We start from the raw sequence: 21517 nt of genomic DNA on the forward strand, positions 1-21517 counted from the left end.
TGGTAGGTTAGTTTGGTTTTGTTTCATCTTATTTGACTTAAGAGAAGAAAAAAATAAAATCTGGGACAAATAGGTCTTTTTCCTGCTTGATCCAGGTTTACCCTACATACTTAAAGTGCATCATTTTCCCTGGTTTTACCTTATGTTTTCCAAAATACCTACAAGAAATTATGAACTGTATTTTGTGAATGCACTGAAACGTGACCGTTCACCTGAAAGAGAAAAGATTTGTCCTTGACGTCTGTAGGCAGCTCCCTCCAGTGTGGAAACCACCTTTCCAATGTGCATGTGTCCCCTGGGACGCATCCTTCTCATTTCTTGTTCACCTGGAACACCACCTTACCAACTCTACATCTAATGGTCAATATACATTTTTTTTAATTAAAAATATTAGATATTATTAATCTGAGCTGTGCAACATACTCTTTTAGAGCAAACTCATTCTTGCTTTTGATAGGTTTCAGTAGTTTTAATCTAAATGCATTACTGTTGTGCTAGAGAGTTTGGAAAGATAACCTTTATTTGTGAGCAAAATATTTTCTCATAGTTTTTATTTTTGACAGTAGTTCCATATTTTTTTCTTCCTGTGATAACTTAGGTAAAAAGTTCTGAAGTTTGAAAGTATCAACACACACAGGAAACAGAAATCTGACTCAAAACAAAGGAAATCACTATATTTATCTTGGAGATAATATATCAAGATAACAAGCACATAATGGGAACTGTAGTAGGTTTGGTTTTTTTTTTAGGCTTAGAAGGCTCAGTCTGACATACCATTTATCTTTAATCCATCCACTTCGAGCTAAAGTTTTGGAGAACTGTTTTTACAAACCCTATCTGAATTTCTTTTCACTTCCACTGTGGTTTTGTTTCTGATTTCTCTATTTGTTTTCTTGACATCCACTTCAAGTAAATTACCTATGTTTTGGAAGATAAAGATTCTTTATGAAATCGCGAAACTCTGAAGATAAGTTTCTTTCTCACCCAGTTAGCAACGTGCTGCCGTTGGTATATTCTCACTTTGTGTGTGCTTTCAGTGGTTTTTCTGGTGTGCGTGCTTGCTTCCAGAAAGAAATGCAATGCAGTTTGGTTGTCTGATTTGGAATTTGCTGGCTTTTTGCCATGTGTTTATATTAAGTAACTTTCTGTTCCTTGCAGTTAACTTTTCATCTTTTTTCCCCGCTCTGTGTTGAACCGAGTAGCCTGTTCTTTGTGATTCTGTTCCCAGTGAGCGGTTGCGGACTCGTGGCTCTAACACCTGCTCTCCCTCTTCACAGCCGGCGCCTGTGGGGCCCCCACGGCCCCAGCGCTACCAGGAGCCGCCGATGCCGTTCCCCGTGGTCCAGCCCACCTCTGGCACCTCCCTGCCGCCCGTGATGGCCAGCCAGCAGGTGAGGGCTTGCCCACTGCCAAAAAGTGCTGCTTTCCTCCCGTTCCTCACCTGCGCTCTGCTCCAACCCATCCCTGGTAGCAAGTTTGAGTTGTTTGGAATTGCCACTGGAGAGACTCAGGGATGGGGCAAGGGCCGCTGGGTTTGAGGGATGGACAGTAACGGGCTTGAGGACAGTTGTGTGGTACCTTGGAATGTCTTGATGTAGGTTAGGGCTGCTCTTCTGTTTGAGGGACCTGGGGCTCTGGAGCTGGACAAGAGGAGACTGAGGAGTGACTCATTCATGGAGGTCAATATGGAAACGGGGAGTGTCAGAAGGATGGAGCCAGGCTCTTCTCAGTGACAACCAATGGTAGGACAAGGGGCAATGGGTTCAAACTGGAACACAGGAGGTTCCACTTAAATTTGAGAAGAAACTTGTTCATGGTGAGGGTGTCAGAGCCTGGCCCAGGCTGCCCAGGGGGGTTGTGGAGTCTCCTTCTGTGCAGACATTCCAACCCGCCTGGACACCTTCCTGTGTAACCTCATCTGGGTGTTCCTGCTCTATGGGGGGATTGCACTGGATGAGCTTTCCAGGTCCCTTCAACCCCTGACTTTCTGGGATTCTGTTGTGGCCTAACAGCATTGGCTTGAAGCCTCATACAGATTGCAGTGTACTAGCTTGGTCCTTAAAAACTGAACAGGTTTTTATTAATTTTGCATTATTATTTGGCACCTCCTTCTAAAATATTAGAGAGAGACTCTGTTGCCTGGTGTCAGTTGTCTTTGAATCCTTGGAAACGCTGCTTTTTGTCTCATGCATATGTGTTAAGTGTAATTCACTATAGGCATCCAGCCAGTAGCTTTATCTTCCAAGAGAATGTCTCTCTCTAAAATGTATACAAATAGTAATTTTATGCGTTTTGAATTATCAAATTCTCCACAAAACCTGTATTCCTTGAAGGTATTTACAAAGCAGCTGGGGAGGCCATATCTGCCTCCATGCACTGTGGTGGTGTGAGCCGCTGACCTGTACAACGTGGTAATTCGTGGCTCACTTTAGGGATTCTGCAAAAAGCTTGGCTTCCTTTGGTAGCATCTGTATACTTTGTGACTGGCTTGTTTCATACCTCTCCAAACCTTTTTAGCTATTAATATTCATCTCATGAGTTGCCTTTTTTTAATGTGCTTCTGAAAGCATCAGTATAAGGACAATGTATTTTGTTCTTCTTGAAAAACACATGCTGATGGGAAGGTTTGTCATATATGGGATTTTCTTTTCCGAAGGGCAGGGATATGCTCGTGATTCTCTCAGCCAAAAGTTTTACACTTATGCAAATTTAGGACCTCACCAGTTGTCCAGAACTTTCTAGTGGCCCCTGGAGCTTTATACTGACAGCTCAAAATCTGTTGTTTATTTCCTCCTGTGAGTAAATGCTGCTTTGGAATAGGCTATTTGCCTAACTTACTTGAATTCTTTCACATGCCTTTTCCTCACAGCTTTGCTGTGTCTCGAAATAATTCTGATAGCAAAAGGATTTAATAACTAGTCGTCTTCTAATCTTACCAGGGAGCCAAATAAAATACTTTGTACAGTATTATTGTTACAGAAATAAGTAAAATGATAAGTTTCTGTGCAGAACTTCCCAGAACACGTGTGTGCTTCAGACAGAAGTATTAACAGTTCTGGTACGTCTCCAGGTACGATGCGCTGAGCGCTGGAGATCTGCCTTCTTTTTCAGATGCATGGTAGGGCAGGTCAAGGAAACAATGGGGAATCAGGGTGAAAAAAATTCATCTGTCTAACATGATCCTATATGAACACACACTGATGGCTCAGACGTGTGGGATCAATATTGCATCTCCTAGTTTATTTTTTCCCATTTGGGTATCTGTACGTTTATGATATTATGGTTGTAATGTGGCCAAATTAGCATAATTGAGTGGGATATTTTGTCCTCTGTGTACCTCATCCAGCTCACAAGCATCCTGTAAAACACAAGTTGAATTTGAAATGGAGGGTTTGAGAAGCCGCTTACTTCCACAAGCTCAATTTTAGTGCTTTTAACAGAGTTGCAGGTGGGGTGAACAGCCCATGTCAGTGTGCTCGATCCACAGATATGTGGGCAGCCTATTGAAGCTGTGGATTCACCCAGCCCGCGGTGCCAAGACACCTGCTGGGTTGTTTGCTCCAGCCCTGCCCTGTGTGCTCACGACTGCTCCGCTCCTCTGGGTCTGGTGGGAGAGCCCATGGTGCGGAGCTCGTGCTGTGAGATGAGCAGATCCCCCAATGCTGTGGGACGAGCGGGTCCCCCCGTGCCATGGGTGGGCTCCATCTCAGCCAGTTTGCTCTCTCCCATTGCCAGTTCCAGGCTCCTGCTGAGGTTGTTCACATCAGCGCTGCCATACCCTTGAGTGTGTGGTTTTAACTGGGTGAATGCCCCTGCTTTCCCAAAACGTGCGATGGCAGAAACTGCAATACAGAGCCACCTTGGTTTTTTTGTTCCGTGTGGCAAGGTGAACGCGCAGGCAGGACCCAGAAGCTGATGCTGTACAGGGTTGTTGGTGCTGTCCCTTGCACTGCTTGTGGCATTCGATGTGTTCGCCCCCAGACACTTGACACCAGTCGACAAATACTCTCTTGTTTGCTGATCCTTGCATTGGCAACTCACCAGTTGTGCTTGAATTTTACCTATAAGAATGGATGGCATCTTGCTTCCTTGATACATCTTCTGCAGTTTTATTGTATTAATACCTAAAAACTTGTTGAAGAATCCTGCCACTGTGAAAGTGCAGAGCAAAATATTACAATATTGATTTATGATGCAAGTGGTGAAGATGAAAAATTACAACGCGTGGCTATTCATTTTGAAGTTATCTTTTCGCCATTGAGCTTGGTGTGAGACTGTGTGTCTTGTACAGCCCCGGTGGAGCCATCGATCCTGTGGGCGCCAGTTCCATCCTCCTGACAGAGGGGTTTTTTCAAGTACTTTTAGCATTAACTAGAGGAACTGAAGGAGGAGATATTTCCACACTTTCTATGCTACCAGTTTGTTACTGATTACTTTCAGCTTTAATGCAGCTTTTGATTTCTGTTCTACTGTTCAAAATCTGGCAGGCCAGCGCAGCACTGTTTTCCCTGGGAGGGTAAAACTGCTTTTTTGGCTGCCGCATTGTTACTACAGCACCTCAGAAATAACTGGGATCCAGCTTTTACTATAATTATTGTGTTTTATTCATGTCTCAGATAATAAGTGTTGTATATTTCAATGCCTGCTACATTATGTAGTCAGGTTTTGAATGCCAAGATTAGCTGGGTATAATCTGCAGCGTAGGAATCTTTGAAGTTAGTAGGTGGGTATTTTACAGAGCCAACCAGAACAGTCTTGGGGGATTTAAAGAGTTTGAGTCATTACAAATAACCTTTCCAAGACAGTTAGAACTTGTCTTTTCAGGTAATGTATCTTGCGTTTAAATATGGTTTAAACAGAGGCTTTTGTACAGTGTTTAAGTTAGGAGCACCCTTCTCTTCTATAAACCATCCCTACTCTGAGCGACAGTTCTGGCTGTGCGGCTTGGGCTAGAGAGAGGAATGGGTGGCCGTGTCCAGTGAACCATTTCTCACAGCATACAGGCTGTAACCCGTTTTTATTCCTTTCTCCCGCAGCAGCAGCCCCTGTCACAGCCAGCGTCTCTGCAGCAGGTGCTGGCCAGCCAGCCCGTGTGCCCGCTCCAGCCGGCGCCCCATCTGCTGCCCCAGTTCCAGCCCCCCAGCTCGCAGGTGGCGGCGCCCAGCACCCCCCTGAAGCCCCTGCAGATCCCAGCCGTGCCGCAGCTGCCGCCCGTGGCCCCTTCCCAGGTAACGCCTTGCAAAGCGGTGTGTGGGTGCATCCATTGGAGTAAAGCTTCCCAGCTAATAATTAACGTGATTTGCAGTTTTTGTGTGGCTATTTTGAATGCATGCCAATTTAATTAGTCCATAAGAATATAGCTTTTTTTTCCTGACTCCTGTATATTTCTTTACAATTTGTTTTTGTTTGGTGAAGCAAAAAACTCCTATGTGAGTAATCCTTTGTTATGCCTGGAGAGTCCACTTAATGGAAGTTAAAAATTTGCAATAACTGCATTTTTTTTTTTCCACACCTTCCTCTCTGGCATCCTCTATTCCCCATCCCAGGCTTAAGAGCATGAGAAGTTGCCCTTTTTATTTCTTTTTCTGAACTCCTAATGTCACCACTTTCCCCACCACTCACCCATTCCCTTCCCAAGCTCTCAGCCCTGTTTCTGATTTCAGTAGCGGGGATGGACCCTTTCCTGGGCCGGGAAGGGTTTTTTGGGGCTGTTGGTGTCTGCTGGTGACAGCCACCCTGATGGGAAGCAGCTTGTGACAGAGGGGAAGAAACTAACTGCTTCTGTGGTGACAGGGCAGTCATGGGCTGCTATGGGAGGTTTTGATGGTAAAAACCCTTTTATGGGATCTTCCATGCTGCCTGGGTTGCTGCCAGACTGCTGAAAGACAAGGGGTTTAAATTGTCTTGCTGAGTTTTGCACCAACAAGTGTTGTGTTTTGTCTAGTCCGATTCCTCTTCATTTCTGTGAAAATGAAGGCAGCTTTTAATCAGTATGTTACATGAAGGCTTCAAGCTAGTGTTAGAAATAGTTTTAATATCTTAAGGTATAAAACTGTCCCCCCAAAATGAATTTTTCTCTTTTGGTAATGATTTAGTCATAAATCAGTTTATATTACTGTTTACAAACCTCAGGAAATGAATGAAGGTGACTAACAGACATAATTATTGTGGCACAGGTGATTTTTACATACTTGTATGGCAAATGAAACTACTTTGTACCATCAGCGAAAGCACTTGCGATTCATACGGTATTATATTTTTTTCAGATTCCTCAGTTTCCTGTCATTCCTGCAATTACTCCTCTGGCAGGACTTGACAGCCTTCCTCCAGCCCTCTCTGACATACCTGCCGCAAACGTGCCCCCCATCCCAGCTCCTTCTCAGTACTTTGCTCCAGCCGTGCTGCTGCCCAGCCTGCCCATGAACCCCACGCTGCCCATGGCGCCCAACTCCCCCGCCCTGCCCATGCAGGCCGTCAACCTTCCCCACACAACCGTGGCGTCTCTGGTCTTGCCCTGCCAAACAATAGTGCCAAATATGTCGGCCGCTCCGATCCCGTTGCTTGCCGTGGCGCCGCCGGGGGTGCCCGCCTTGCCGCCGCACCCCGCGGTGCCGCCGCTGCCCCCGCAGCAGATCTACCCGGCCGCCTTCCAGCAGATCATGGCGAGCGAGGCGCCCTCGCCCCATCCCACGCAGAGCACGCAGGCCGTGTCCCAGCCGCAGCAACCGCCGCCTCCTCAGTCCCTGCAGCCCGGCATTGTCCATCCCTCCGAGCAGCCTCTCTCCGCGCCCGCGGCCGCTCACCAGGTAACGCGCTGGGCACGGGGCACTCGGGCCTGGCCCTGGGGGTTGGTGAAGGCAGGCGTTCCATGGGCTCCTTGAAACACGCAGGGGGTTTTCTGTGCTCTTAAGGTGCTTTGTGAACTTCTAGACCTTGGTCCTGCAGCTGGTTGCTAGAGCTGTGAAGTCAGGTAGAGCAGGTTGTGTCTTAGGTGAGTATTGAGGATCTTAGAATCACAGATGGTCTGGGTTGAAGGGACGTTCCCAGCTCCCCCAGTGCCCCCCCTGCCATGAGCAGGGACATCTTCACCAGCTCAGGGTGCTCAGAGCCCCGTCCAGCCTGGCCTGGGATGTCTCCAGGGATGGTTCATCCACCACCTCTCTGGGCACCCTGGGCCAGGCTCTCACCACCCTCAGGGCCAACAATTCCTTCCTCATGCCCAGCCTGAATATAGGATATAGGGAGTAATCTAAGAGGCTTTGGAAGGTGAGCAGACAGGAGCACTTTTTGGATTTCCTCTTCCTTCTTCCATCTCAAATACAAAAGAGGCTTGATCTGCAGTTCTCCTGCAGCAGAAGAGCCCGAGCTGTGCCAGCCCCGCAGTGTGACTCGGTCTGTGCACCATGCGGACAGAGGCTGTGGTACGCTCCCGGGAAAAATGGGTGAGCTGGCAGGGTGGTGGAGCTGGTTTGATGTAGAATTGCTATAAAACAGTAAAGGGAAATGGCTGTTCTGTAACAGCTCTAGAAAACTGCACAGAAGAGGTCTGTCAGACAAGAATGATTCTAGCTGCAGACCCTTCCTCCCTTAAAAGAAATAAAACATAAAATGGAGCTTCTAATAGTAGCAGTTTTTACAAGAGAACTTGTTGACATGAGTCTGTAAATACTTCTATTGCCACATCTGTGGTCTGACAATGTGAAATGCAGTCTGACCCAAGGAGGAGAGAGCACTAAATCTGTTAATAATGGTCTTCTTGAAAATCTGTGTTCTACTACATCACTTTGCCATAACATATTGATTAAAATTCATAACATCCCATTTCAACCTGCCATATCACGGCATCTTCAAAGTAGGACATCATTTTTATATTTCTCTCTTCAGCCGTATATTTGGTACAGAAATATTGTTTGTGAAAATGTAGGCAACACGGAGCCCGAGACAGTTCCCGCTGAGCTCGTTAGCCATAGTGTTTCTAATGGCTTTAGAGGGAATTCAATCAGGCCCGTTCCGCCCACCAAGCACGGCAAACACCAGAACTGGGTAACCAATACTCCCAAACAGTCCTGACATGGCAATTATCTATCAAATATGTATGAAAGAATTGCATAGTAATTTTTAGGATTAAAAATAGCTATTAGAAATGAAATGGACAAATGCAGATGAATATTCAAAAATACATTCTATGTTTTAAAGTACTTTTAATGGAGAGTTATTTCTGTAAATAAAGGCTTTCTGGTGCACTGCTGTTTTGGCAGCTGACCTTTAGTACCTTTGAGTTCAGTTTTGCCCAGGTAAATTACACATTGAAACATTTTGTGAATTACTCTAGTTACATACAGTTAAAAAACCCCACTGCTCTTTTGCAGTGTACACCACAGTTGCTGTTCTAACAACCTCCTCTTAAGCAGTTGTGTAACTGTTCAGTGTTGTGGAGCACACTGCATCTTTATTTTTATCTACATGAAAACCCAGAAGAATAATGTTGACTCGTATCCAGAATCAGCAGAGATCATGCCATAACGAAATTGTGTGGCCTAGTTCTCATCTGACCCTTGATATTTAAAAAAATATCTTTTCCAAGCAGACTGAACCTATAGATGATGATACTTCAAAAAAAGTAAAGAATTAGCCAGTTTTTTACCTGGTACTAAAAAGCCTTTTTTCTTTTGGATTTTCCTTTCCTTTTTCCTCTTCCCACAAGCTCAGTCCCCTTGGAAAAACACATGATGTACCTAAAAGGAGAATGTTCTGTTCTTAAATGTACAACTCAAAAGAACTGTTATGCAAAATAACAGCGTGGTCTCTAAGGTAGTTGGCATCTAATCGCACCGGTCCAGTTCCCACAAAGCGCTTACGCACACGAGTTATTTTAATATGCTGAAGAAATCCACAGAGATAAGTGAAACTTCCTCTTGTGTGCGAAACACAAGGAGATGTCTGCAGGATTGGAGCCTTGGTGCTTAGTGTGTCAGGAGCTAAGTTGTGTCTTGTGTTTAAACTAAATGGAAACCAATGTCTTCCCTGAGACACTGGTGTATATTCAGTAAGAGAGTTACTTATGTGGCCTATACCAGCTATTGGTTCTATGTATAACATAGATTTTTAGAAAGATCCTAATTTAGATTATGGGTCCACTGTGTTTTTCCCGGCATGGACATTGTGGTATGCTTGTTGAAAGCAGAGCAAACTATTCAGGACAGCGAATTCATAATCTAGGATTTTAATTTCTTAGCAAAATATGGCTTTGTTTCTACAAATTAAACGGTGCCTGAGCAATACACACATTGCCATAATTACATGGGAAGAATCGCTGGATTTTTATTTAGTCATTTCAAAGAAAGCTTAAACCCTTGTGTAGTTACCTTTCCACACAGAGACCACACATTACGGTCTCATTGTGGAGTTATAATCCTTTCTCCATGAACTCTGGTGATTTGGTGCCTTGTCATGTAAGCGGCGAGCGCTCGAGCAGGTTTTGTTCTAACAGCTGTCTGTGTTGCAGCAGATGCCGGGACACGCTCAGTTCGCTTTGGAAGCCGGAGCCCCGGTGCCCGTGCTGCCCGTGCAGCCTTCCATGGTCATGTCGCCGCCGCTGCAGCTGCAGCCCGACCTCCTGCCCGCCCGCGTCGCTCCCGAGGGCCTGGCCCAGCTGCACGGCGGCCTCGCCGCGGCCAGCCCGCCCGTCCCCACCGATCCCGCTCCGCCTCTGCTGCAGCCACAGCCCGACCTGCCCCAGCCACTGGCCCCGCAGCTCCCGGCGCCCTGCTCGGCTCTGCCGCCGGGGCCGGACGCATCTCAAGAGGTACAGCCCTTTCCTCTAACTCACTCACCAGCCTCAGCCTTCTTACTTATTCCTTTGCGAAATAACCTCCCTTGTGAAATAAGCCCTTTATCCCCTCTCGCCGTATTGAGCCGCTTGTCTGAGGTGCTGGCAACTCTGGGTCAGCAAATAATTGGCTATTGTGAATGAAACTGGAAACTGCATTTGTGACTTGTGAAATGTCTCTAAGTAATGAGGCAGCAGGACTAAGTGCCTCTTTGTAGCTGGGAACAAACACAGGGATAGAAATGACTTTCTTTTAAGTGCTGTGGGTCAGTAAGAAGCTGTTCTGTGGAGTTTCATCCATGTTTTGTCTAGTCTTGTTTTAAAAGTCTTGAGCAGTTGTGCAACCAACCATCATTTGCCTTAAGAAACCATTTCACAATCTGATTCTTTGCTATGTAAAAGCTCTTCATGCTCCTCAGCTTGAGCCTTATTCTCATTTCATTTAGTCTTGTGTCCTTCTGGATTGTCTGAGTTCTAGTCTAGCACCGGGATTTTTGTTTCTTCAGATTTTTATAGGCATTCCCAATTCTCAGTGGCCATTTAAGCAAGACACATTTTATTGCTTTCTTTATAAAACTGTCAGCTCCTTCTGTCTGCTATTTTGACTTTTCTTTCCACTCCCATAATTGTTTAACCTTCAGCCTTGACAGAATGTCACAGAATGTTTCCTTCTCCTCAGCTCTTTAGTAGATATCCATAAACAAAGCAAAACAAAGGTTTTGGCATCTGTACCAGATTTCAGTAAGACACTAATGTGCTCCCCTCCTTGAATGGAAATGCCCTTCAGCAATTCTGCTTTCAGGATTGCTCCTTTTGTGGCTCTCTGTTCTGAGCTACCTTTCCCACCAAAGTAACGATTTCCAGCTTTTCAAGCTAAATCTCTTTTTACACATTTTGATGCACGTGCCTCATGCCTTTACAACACAGTGCAGGCTACAAATTTTGGTAGAGGGACAACTGAACTCCTCTTCAAGAAGATGTTAAGTAAGGATGGTGCTGCCACTAACACTAGATTCTGGTTCCCCATTTTGCTTTTCCTTCTTGCGGCAGTTGAGTTCTTGTCAAAAAACTATTCATGCTGTGATGCAGAACGTTTCCTGACGAATTTCTGTGTTCTCTAGTGTAGATATAGCAGCAATGGTAGAACCTGCAGAATCCCACAGTAAAGCCTGTGTCAGGCTTATCCCTCACTCCAGGTATTTTGCCTCCAACTGCCTTTTTTCTGGATGTGCAGCTCATGTCAGAATCAATGCTGGTGCCAAGGCTACAGCCTTCGATGCATTGGAGATTCTGGAAGTGCGAATAATAACCTTCTTTGTTGTGCAGTGTGATATGAGGGGGTACAAGTTGTCTTATATTATCTGAGAAACCCATGCCTACTGAGGCATGTGTCTGTCCTGTCACTTTATCATATCCTTAGGACCATTTAACCACTGTTTTGCTAACTTCATTCTCACATTTCACCTGTACGGTAACTCCCTTCTCCCTTTTAATCTAACGAATTAATCCAGTATCATAGGATGGTCAAATTGATCAATGCACTGATTTTGTGACACATATTGCTAAGGTTTTCTTGGGTGTAAGAGGAGTTTCATATGGATATATACTTGAAACACTGCGTTTTGTTGCTACTCTGCCATAACTCTTTTATCGCTCCCTTTTGTTGAAGCAGCGAGGGGGGTTATCTGCTGACCTTTGAGCTCCAGCTGTTTGGTACTAAGATGTAGCAATGACAGTCAGAGGGCTTGTTTCTAGCTGTGTGTCTATGGGAGGATTTTATAGATTAATGTTTGTAAATGTACATATAAATATATAATTATGAATATATTTGAGGGGTGTGTATATACCTACACAGTTATATACATGTGTGTGTCTGTGTCCATACATGGTAGTTCGTTACGGTAGCATCATCATCACAAATTCTGTGAAAACTGGCCTGCCTGGTGCAAAAGTCATGCTATCCATGTCTATCCTAGTGTTGCAACCAGCAAAGAGGGAAGCTTTTAGGGGAAAAATCCTTTTGCATAGACAGCAAGAGGATGTGAGATGAAGACTGTGATTTTAAATGATAAATTTTCATCTTTTATTTGTAGTTTCGGCAGAAATCTTCACAATAAGTCAAATACAATGAGAATACTTAACATATTTTGGAAAACTATACAAAGCAATGAAGCGTATTAGCTTATACTTTATATTGGCTCTATGTGGATATGTCAGGCTATCAAGTTTTTCTTGGTGGTAAGGACTATTTTGTTTCTTTCGCCACCTCTTCTGCTTTAGAGACAGCAGAAGTAGAGGCTCTGCCTCCAAAAGTGGCTGTGCCCACTTATCGATGTAACTGAAGTCATGTTGAGAAGGTACAATGGGACATTTATTCCGAATTCCGCGAATTGGTTAAATAGAATGGTTTAGGATTACTGGTGTCTCAACAGCAAAGCTTTCTTAAAGGTGTTTTTCATCTCCCAATGTAATGCATTTACTTAAATGACTTTTTCTTACATTTTAGGAGCAGGCAATACAGGACAAACTTCAAAGTCTATCACAGAGCTGTGAAAGGTATCAATATAATCTCTTTGGCATAAGAAATGTTTTCATTCTGGAGGCTGTTCACAAGGCCTGGCCTTTGCCGTGGCTGAGAGCACAGTAGCAGGAGCTGAGCAGAAGATGGACAGTGTGTGTTTAGGGAGCACATTGCACATGTTCTATGTGCAATGTGCCTCTTTTGGCTCCTCCAACCCTTTTAATTCTTTAGCTTGGGTGCTGCATCCCAGCCTTGATATATGTACAACGGTTTTCATTTCAGCAAGTAACTTCTCTCTTTGTTAAGATAACTGAAGTGGTACAGTCCCTGGTTTTGATGCTGTTGAACCTGTATAAAACCTCCACCTTTATTGGTTATAAAGCTTTGGGGTTAGGATTTTAGTGACCCTGTTCTATTTTCCTGAATAGATGAGTTAAATTTTATGAACTTTAAAGTTTTCATTCTACACCACCAAAAAAGTTAGCTTGACACAAGTCAGTGCAACCCCGCAACCTTGAAACAGAACTCCTTTTTCTCAAGGATTTGCTGCTTTTAAATACTGAATGGAAAGTGAAATCTAATTTTTGTGACTGCAGTTTAGTTCTGGTTATAAATAAGTTTGTCCATCTAGTCTGTTGCAGAAAGACACGTCACATTTTCAGCCTTCTATTAAATTCTAATGTGCCTGTTCCAGTGTTGTGTTTGAGAAGCCGCTGGCAATGGCAGCAAAGCTATGATCTGGAGGGTATCCTCTGCGCGAAATACGTTCACTTTCCCAACATCGAGTTACACATCCGAGGTAGCTGCAAAGGGACTAGATATAAGCTGCTCTGTGCAGCTAGTGCAGGGCAAGAAATAAAAGCCTTATATTTAAGCAAGAGATCCATAGGTTAGACTTAAATTCTTTTAAGCCTGTCTGGCTAAATGCGCTCAGGAATAAATTGCCCAGTAATGCTGAGTTCACAGGCGCTTTGTAAGATCAGTTTACACAAATCTCTGAGGACTGATTTAGACAGAGCTGATCATACCTTGGGGTAATAAATAGGCCAGATGGCCTTACGGAGTTCCTTCTGACATGGTTTTTATGAACCTCTGAAAATTCCCTGCAAATTACTTGCATGTTGATGTTTTCTGTACATGTTGTATTACAAATAAGGTTGTTAGCAGCTACTGTTTTGGCTGCTAAAAATAACATACTGTTGCTAGCTGGTCATCTGGAAATTTGTGGCATAAAACCTAATTTCTGCTTCTCGAGAGCTGCAGAGAGAGCAGAGGCAGCTTCTTAGGGGATGCTGTACCGAGAGCTGAGAAAACTGGACCTTAAAAACGAAGAGCTTGTACAGTTCAGAGAGGGACTGTGAGGATCCCTGATGTGCAGGGGTCAGGGGATGTAGTGATGGGACTTTCCCTGTGGTATTGCCAGAAATGTTAATAAATCATTTCTTATTAGGTGTGATAGCCATAGTACATGCCTAACTTGTAGTTCACTTCAGGTACTGAGCATCTTTTGGTAGCAGGCTTGGTTTGGGCCAAAAGAGTGCACGTCTTTTTGCAGTCTCTGTCATATATCTTACCTTTGTGTAACTCCATTGTATGTGGTGGTAGTTTGATTTGGAGGTTTTTTCCCTTTCTCTTACAAAGCTACATGAGTCCGGATGTTGCTTCGGGTAAAGAGATGAGTGACAGCTTTGAAGGAGCAATAGGAAGTGGAAAACAAGAAGGAAAGTCTTCAAAGAAACATAAGAAATCTACCCGCGCTCGCTCGCGCCAGGAGAAGTCCAGCAGACCCAAACTGACCATATTAAATGCAAGTACAACCTCTTAGCCTGAGGGTAACTTTAGGATTCCTTTGGCTTTGCTGGAAATAACCGCTGTTAATCCTTGCAGGTTTGTAACACGGGGGATAAGATGGTGGAGTGCCAGCTTGAAACACACAATCACAAAATGGTGACTTTTAAGTTTGATCTGGATGGTGACGCACCCGAGGAAATTGCTACTTACATGGTAAGACGGGGTGATGTGGCTGCACACAGTCTCTTAATGCACCGAGCTGCTTCAACCAGCTTGTTCTCACATGTGCTTGTTGACCAAGTGTTCTCATAGCCATGGAATGGGACATTAATCAAAACGTTACCGTTTTCCTCTTTATTTTGATGTGGCCTTATAGGTAGAGAATGAATTCATATTGCAGAGTGAGAAAGAGACCTTTATTGAACAAATGAAAGATATTATTGATAAAGCAGAAGATATGCTCAGTGAAGATACAGAAGGAGAACGAAGTTCTGACCAGGGAACAAGTCCCCAGCAAGATACCAACAGACTGGAAATGAATGAGGTAAGAAATGTTCAAGACAGACTTCAATTTTGATTCCTTTTTTTAACAGCTAGTTACTATAAATTAATTTTACATCCTGTGTTGAAATACATGTAATTTCTTAGCTAGAAAAATAATTCTTTTACTCCATTAAAGGAGTAAATATATGAGCGCTCCTTGGAATGATGCTCCTCTTGCATTGACGCAAGACAGCTCATTCTGTTCTCTTGGTTGTGTGTTTTTAACAGGAGAAGCGGCAGTCTCAAATGAAGGCACCTGTGTATCAACAAAATGGTAAGTGTGCCTTTGAATACAAACTTAAGCTCTAAGGCACTTATGCGAAGGCTTGCTGGATTCAGAAAGAAATCAACCAGTTACTTGTGGATGGAAATACATGTAGAAATATGGGTATAACAGTGGTCCCTGCTGTTAGCAAGCTGGCAGCTCACAGGGCTGACCTGGATAATCCAACATTTGGGGTGTTTAGGGAAGCCCTGGACTACCCAAGCTGATACTCAGCAGTGGAATGGTCAGGCAGGCCCAGGCAAGGACACTGTCCTCGCAACGAGAGCTACATGTGCAAGAGAAAGCTAAAAGATTGTTTGCAATGGTAATTTAATTGACACTTCTCACCCATAAGTTTTTGGCTACTTTGGTATTATGGGGGGGATCTTGGCCTTCTGAACACAGTTGTATCTTACGGGTTTTACAGGCAAACGGGAAGGGAGTTGGCTCTTTATTCTGTGTATAAGCCTATGCTGGAGGAAGTGGTGTTCCTAAAATCCTGTTCCTGCGTGTGGTGCTGTGTGTGTGCTCCATGCTGACAGGGCAGAAGGATGATCTAGAGCTTCTTTTGACAAGTGCAGGAACCGGGTGTTCCTCCAAACTTGACTTTCTGCTCAAAAGGCCTGGTTTATTTTTTGCCTGTAAAGGTCATGTAATTTTCTCAGTACACCTTTTTTAACATGACATTTCTACTAATGAATGTTACAAAGTGTGTATAGTTCTGGTTTGCCATTTACATATGCCCAGGCTTTGGGATAAGATGTGGAAGGAAATAATAGCTAGAAAACATCCAACATGGAAAGGACAAGCTGAATAGATTTTACGTAATTAACAAATTTTTCATTTTGAGAAAAGTGGCCACAGTACCCTTAGTAAAATCTTCTTGTATGTATTTGTTACCCTTCTAAAAGTATGAACACTTGAAGATAAATTTTCAAAGAACTGATAATATCTGGCACAATTGGGAGGGATCACTGTCTCCCTTCCAGAAAGGACGAGAATCAAATTAGGAGCTGTTGATTTAATCTTGGCTAATACTGTAGAAGCTCTAGTTTTCTTTCTAAACATGGGAATTAAGACTAGGCTTTGACAGATGATCTGGAATGTATAGAAGCTTTTGTGTTTACTTTTTTCTTTTCACCTCTAGTTTTGCATACTGGGAAAAGGTGGTTTATTATATGTCCAGTTGTGGAAAACCCTACTACTGATGCACCCGAATTTTCTCCGCCGGTACCTCAGAGTTCGCAGCAGTCTGAAGGTCCAGGTATTTACAAACTTTATAGAAAAGGGTTTTTTCTCTGCAGTTGGTGTCATCTCTCTTCTGTTCTCACCTGACTTAGTTGTGATTGTTTCCCTTCACTTAGTCAGAGAAAGAAAATGATTTTGTTAAGTCATGCATTTTAAGTGTGTTTCTGGTATTGAATCGAATTAGGAATGTTTACTTGAGTTTTGGGAGAATCTCAGGATTTCAACTCTGCCTTAATGCTACAAGGTAGCTGAAGTTCTGGTCACTGTTCTAATAATCAGTGTCTTTTCAGTGAAATATTTTTTGCTTAATCTACAATTTTAGGTTCTAATTTGACTCAAAACAGTGATTTTCCAATGGGACACACTAATGGGTTATGGCTGGATGTGGTTATCACTGTAGCTAACCAGGAAGTTTTGTGGTGATGTTCATTCTATGTGGCTCGTAAAAAAAGTTAACTTGATGCGTGGTTCTTTTCAGACGTGAAGCAGTTGAATGACCAGCCAGCGAGCTCTGCGGTGACAGACCTGCCTGGTGTCTTAGCTGCCCAGCAGCTTCCCCTACAAGCCAGCGTGTGTGACAGCCCCGCTGCAGTCTCCCTGTCCTTGGCACAAGCTCCTGCTGCGCCGTCCTCAGCCAGAGCGCTGGGCCAGGCGGAGTTCCCTGCTCTGGCACCACCGGGACCGGCTCCAAACCTCCTGGAGCAGGCGGCTGCTAACGGAGCTCCACTGGAATATTCCCCACAGAAGGCCGCGGTGGCCGCTCAGCCCGCCGCTCCCGTCCCCCATGCCGCTGTGCCAGAGGAGCCTCCCGACGCTCTCCTGGCTCCTCCGCGCCGGCAGCCGCCAGCGGATGAGGGCACGTGTGTGCCCGACGTGGAGATCGCCTGCTGCAGCGTGGGGCCGCACGCGGCGGCTCCCGCGAAGGCGACGGAGCTCTGCCCGCTGCCCGTGCTCCCCGACGCCGTGGTGCTGGAGCGGCAGCCCGCGGCGCAGGCCCCTCCTCACCTGCCCGAGGTTGGCCCGCACGGCGCGGTGCCGCACGCCTTCCTGAGCCAGGCATTCCCCGCGGCCGACCCGCTGGCTCTGACGGGCTCTCGGCTCCAGAGCCCCACGCAGGCGGTGGCGGCCGCGTCCCAGCCGCACGCGGTGCTGCCCCAGGCGCCGCCCGCGGCCCTGGGCATGGCCCTGCTGCAGCCCAGCGCCGCCGAGTCCGACGGAGAGGGGCCGCCCAGGGTGGACTTCGTTGACAACACCATAAAAAGTCTTGATGAGAAACTGCGCAATTTACTTTACCAGGAGTACGTTCCTACTTCTTCAGCATCAGCGGGGACTCCGGACGCCTCTGCCCCGTTGGAACAGGGTGACAGTGACTTTAACTTGCCGCCTCTTCCCGAAGATCAGGTTCCCGCGTTGGTGTTGGATTTGAGAGAACCAAGCCATAAAGCTGCAGGTGCCAGCCAGGAGGTGAAAGCTGCTGCTGAGGCTCCCTCGGTGCCGCTGGTCCCATCTGAGACCTCCCAGTACCCGACACTGGCCAGTCCAGCCGTGACTCTGCCCTTCACAGCCCCAAATCCAGCTGCTACGGACAGCACCAGGACAGAGCTCAGAGCCAAAGAGCCTGTGGTAGGACACTTCTTGCTTCTCTAAACATTTGACACTTCTACTCCTGGGTATCTTTTAGTCTGACTGCTTTCCAGTGTGGAAGTTCTAAATTTTTACTTTATCAGATGCATTCTGACTCATTCTGCTTAAGCACATGGTAGCGAAAGCCAGATTTTTCCTTTGGCTTTAAAAGTGGTGTATCATCTTAATTTGTTCTCCTCTTGTTTCTAAAGCAGGCAAGAAACATGATAATTTTTTGCTAGCTTAAAAATGTATAACACATGAGGGGTACAGTCATTCAAGTCCTGATGAAGATCACGTTTCAGTATGATGTTTTTTTAATGTAAATTAATGGCAGTGGTTATCATGCCTGCCTTCCAAGTCAGTCCGAATGAAATAAACACTTCAGGAGCCTTGGATTTGTTCAAGTGCTGCAGCCAAGGGCAGACACTCCCTAGGTAGCAGCTTGCTCAGCTCCCAGTAATGGTTTCTGTTGTCTCCCCCTGAACTCCGCAGAGCAAGACTTCTCTGGGAAGCACCTGAGGAAGGCTGGAGCAGGTGGTCTGGATCAATATTCGCTCCATGTCTCGACTGTGGACCTGTGTTACGTTCTTTCAGATAAAATCCTGAGTTTATTAAATTCGACAGATTTGCAGTGCTTTCTGCTAGAAGATCGGTGCATATCTTACTTGAAAAGCAGCATTTCTGGAGATAATTGTCACCATTAGCCAGAATGAGGCTGTTCACTGTAGTGTCAGCTCTGTCAATGGCTTGAAAGATGCTCTGTGTTACAGGAAAGATGACACTTGAGTAACTCATTAGAGCATATTGTTTATAATGATCAATGACATTCTGCAGCAGATCTCGATTAAAGGTGTTATGTCTCTCCAGTGATTTGAATTTGTCCTGTTAAAATCTGTGCCAGTAAGTAAAGAGAGACCTAGAATTTCTGCAGACAGACACACAGATGAAGAATGTACAGTCTATCTGGAAAAGCAAACCAGAACAAAACCTCAAACTTCTGTGTACGTGTATATATGTATATACATGTATACATACATATATATATATACCTATACATGTATAGGTGTATATATATATAAAATTCAGTGCTTGGTTTTTAGTAACTTAGGCTGCAGTTCCCTCTGAGACACTACCACTGATATTTTTCTTCCAAAGGAGGAAAAAACGGAGTTGAAGGAAAAGCAAGAAGGCCACCTCACAGCCACTATAAAATCTAATATTCTACAATAGTGTCAGGGCAGAGAGGGGTGAGAGGGAAGGAGAAGCCTTTCAACTTTGTGTGTGAGACTGAAATTCTTTCTTTTTTCTTTTTACTGCAAGTTTGAAGTGTCAGAGGTGAGCGGCATCGGTGCTCATTCCTCAGAAGCAAGAGGTGGGTCAGCAAGCAGAAAAGGTAATGAATGCTCCTTGCAGTGATGCGTCTGTACTGTGTGTGGTCCTCTGACAGAGCAAGGCACTTCTGGTCCTATTTGTCATATAACTAATATTAAACATCTCACTTCTGTTAAGCTTCCTAGAAAGAAATGGCCTCACAAGGCAGATTGATTTTAAACCATAGATATGTAACACGTCTATGGTGTAGGTGTAGGGTATTCACATGGACAGCTACATTCCCAATAATAAATTTCCCGTGCCCTTAAAGTCCAAACAGCAAGTCCTGTGGATTTCCTGGGTTTCATAAAAACGTGTTGACAAAAATAACATGATTGAGGGTGGCCCCTCTGGCTGGAAGCCTGTAAGATATTTCAAGGAAGCCTCACACAGAACTAGGAAACAGTCCTTTAGATGCAATGGCACTTTCTATGATACAACATAGGAGGAGCTATTGTAAGACACTGGGTATTTATCACGCTTCATTTACCTGTCTTGTAAGTCAAGGGAAGTGTTATGGTCTGAGGAACCTGTAACTGCTCCTGCTGTGATGGGTGAGGTTCGGGATGGCTTGTAATATATATATTTTGAGGTCATGGCAAAGCTGGCTACAACAGCTTTGTGCACAGTGTAGATCGTTCTTGCGTGGTGGGTATAGGTCATGCAGCGCTCTGGGTCTGTGTGCGAGGGGAAAGCTGTGGGCAGCCACTGCATTTGTCTCGCTGCAGACAAAGAGTGTGCAAGTGGAATGTAGCACTGTGTAGTAAAATTAATGTATCTTAGATACCATCAAGCAGTGATGTATTTCAGCATTTCAGAACTCTGAAATGAGATATTTTAGCCTTATGTTCACTCTGCCATGTGCCATAAGAAAGCAGCTTTCTGAAAAGCTTGTGTTTATTGATTTAACTTCAAAACTAGTGTCCAGTAGGTGCAATAATCTCCTTTTGATTATTACCACTAGAATTTGGCTTCTTGCATGCTGCTGTGGTCCAAGCGGCCGTCTTTTCAGCAGTGTGCTGTTTAACTTTGCCTCAGGCACTTTTAATTGGTGGTGGTACCTGTCAAATGAAAGGTGTGAAACCCCAGTCCAGCTGTGCTCAACTGCAGCATTTTGTGCATGAATATCTGAATGCAGTTATTTTTTCAGATATCATGAATACCTTAGTAATGCAGGCCCAATATACTGTGCAGATATCATTCTTAAATCAGAAGACTCTCCTCAAAAATCTTTCAATTGACTAATGAAATTCTACACTCCTCTTACTTCAATTCCCCAAATCAGTTGACTGAACAGAATCCCTACCTGCAGATATTTTATATTGTCATCGATATTGCCTTCTCCATTATAGGTCCTGTATTATGAAGACTGGGTATTTAAATTATTCTTTAGTGCTACACTTCATCAAACTTCAGTTTTTCATGATAAACACATCGGCTTTTCTTATACTGTAGCATTTCAAACATGAATATGTGGTTTTTTCCAACTTGTATAACAGGTTCAGCTGCAAGCATCGCTTCTGCTCCTGCTGCTACAACAAAAGGCCTCCTTCAGGTAACTCGAAAGTTGGAGCGGTTTTATGCTTGATTCTTACAGTTACTTTCAAAATTAATTGCTATTATTTTCTCCAGGTCGCACCTACATCATCAAGCATAACTAAACAGATGGAAACTTCTAAAAGGAGCGAGAAGGCCGAGACTCTGACTCCATCTGTAACGCAGATATCTACAGCAGATGGGGTGATGAATAACCTTCAAAGGAATGACTCTCTAGACTCTGGTTCCTATGGAAAACAGGCTGAAACTCATGATAGCGGCACACCAGCCAAAACCATTGGCAGGTTTTCAGTAATCAGCACGCAAGATGAATTAACATTAGCAGCGCCACACTGCTTGAGGTTCTCGGCACCACCAGACGTCTATCTGGATGCGCTGCCTTCCAGCCCGGACCTGAAGACGGCTGTCCGGCGGGTGCAGACGGCCTCTTCTGTCGATGTCCTCTGTGACCAGGGCTCGAGCGATTCCGCCGATGAGCCTTTCCATCGGCAGCCGGCTGCTGCTGCTCAACTGTCCCCCCCCAGCAGTAGCACGGCCACCGACTTAATTAAAAAAGCAGCTGCTTTTCTGCAAAGATCTGGCAAATCTAGCTCACCAGCACTCGATTCACCGAACGGGCAAGGAACAAAAATTCCCACCATCAACATCACATCTTTCCACTCGCAGTCGTCCTACATGAGCAGCGACAATGACTCGGAATTTGAAGACGCGGATATGAAGAAAGAATTGCAGAACCTGAGAGAAAAGTATGTTGGGTTTGCAAACA

General features: G+C 44.7%; 1 protein-coding gene across 1 annotated transcript in view; it reads left to right on the forward strand.

The window, feature by feature from the left end:
* WNK2 (WNK lysine deficient protein kinase 2) overlaps positions 1-21517 on the forward strand; it is a gene marked incomplete at both ends in the record, with an annotated part of 101941 nt that overhangs the window by 61571 nt on the left and 18853 nt on the right. The window contains 14 exons of the mRNA XM_080350572.1: positions 1278-1391; positions 5037-5228; positions 6267-6806; positions 9506-9805; positions 12336-12385; positions 13992-14157; positions 14238-14354; positions 14518-14685; positions 14913-14958; positions 16097-16213; positions 16676-17742; positions 19144-19216; positions 20694-20749; positions 20827-21497. Coding sequence (XP_080206698.1) covers positions 1278-1391; positions 5037-5228; positions 6267-6806; positions 9506-9805; positions 12336-12385; positions 13992-14157; positions 14238-14354; positions 14518-14685; positions 14913-14958; positions 16097-16213; positions 16676-17742; positions 19144-19216; positions 20694-20749; positions 20827-21497 — 3677 coding nt within the window. The remainder of the gene's footprint in view (positions 1-1277; positions 1392-5036; positions 5229-6266; positions 6807-9505; positions 9806-12335; positions 12386-13991; positions 14158-14237; positions 14355-14517; positions 14686-14912; positions 14959-16096; positions 16214-16675; positions 17743-19143; positions 19217-20693; positions 20750-20826; positions 21498-21517) is intronic.

Source organism: Nesoenas mayeri (assembly GCF_963082525.1).
Source record: "Nesoenas mayeri genome assembly, chromosome: 10".
Taxonomy (NCBI): Eukaryota; Metazoa; Chordata; class Aves; order Columbiformes; family Columbidae; genus Nesoenas; species Nesoenas mayeri.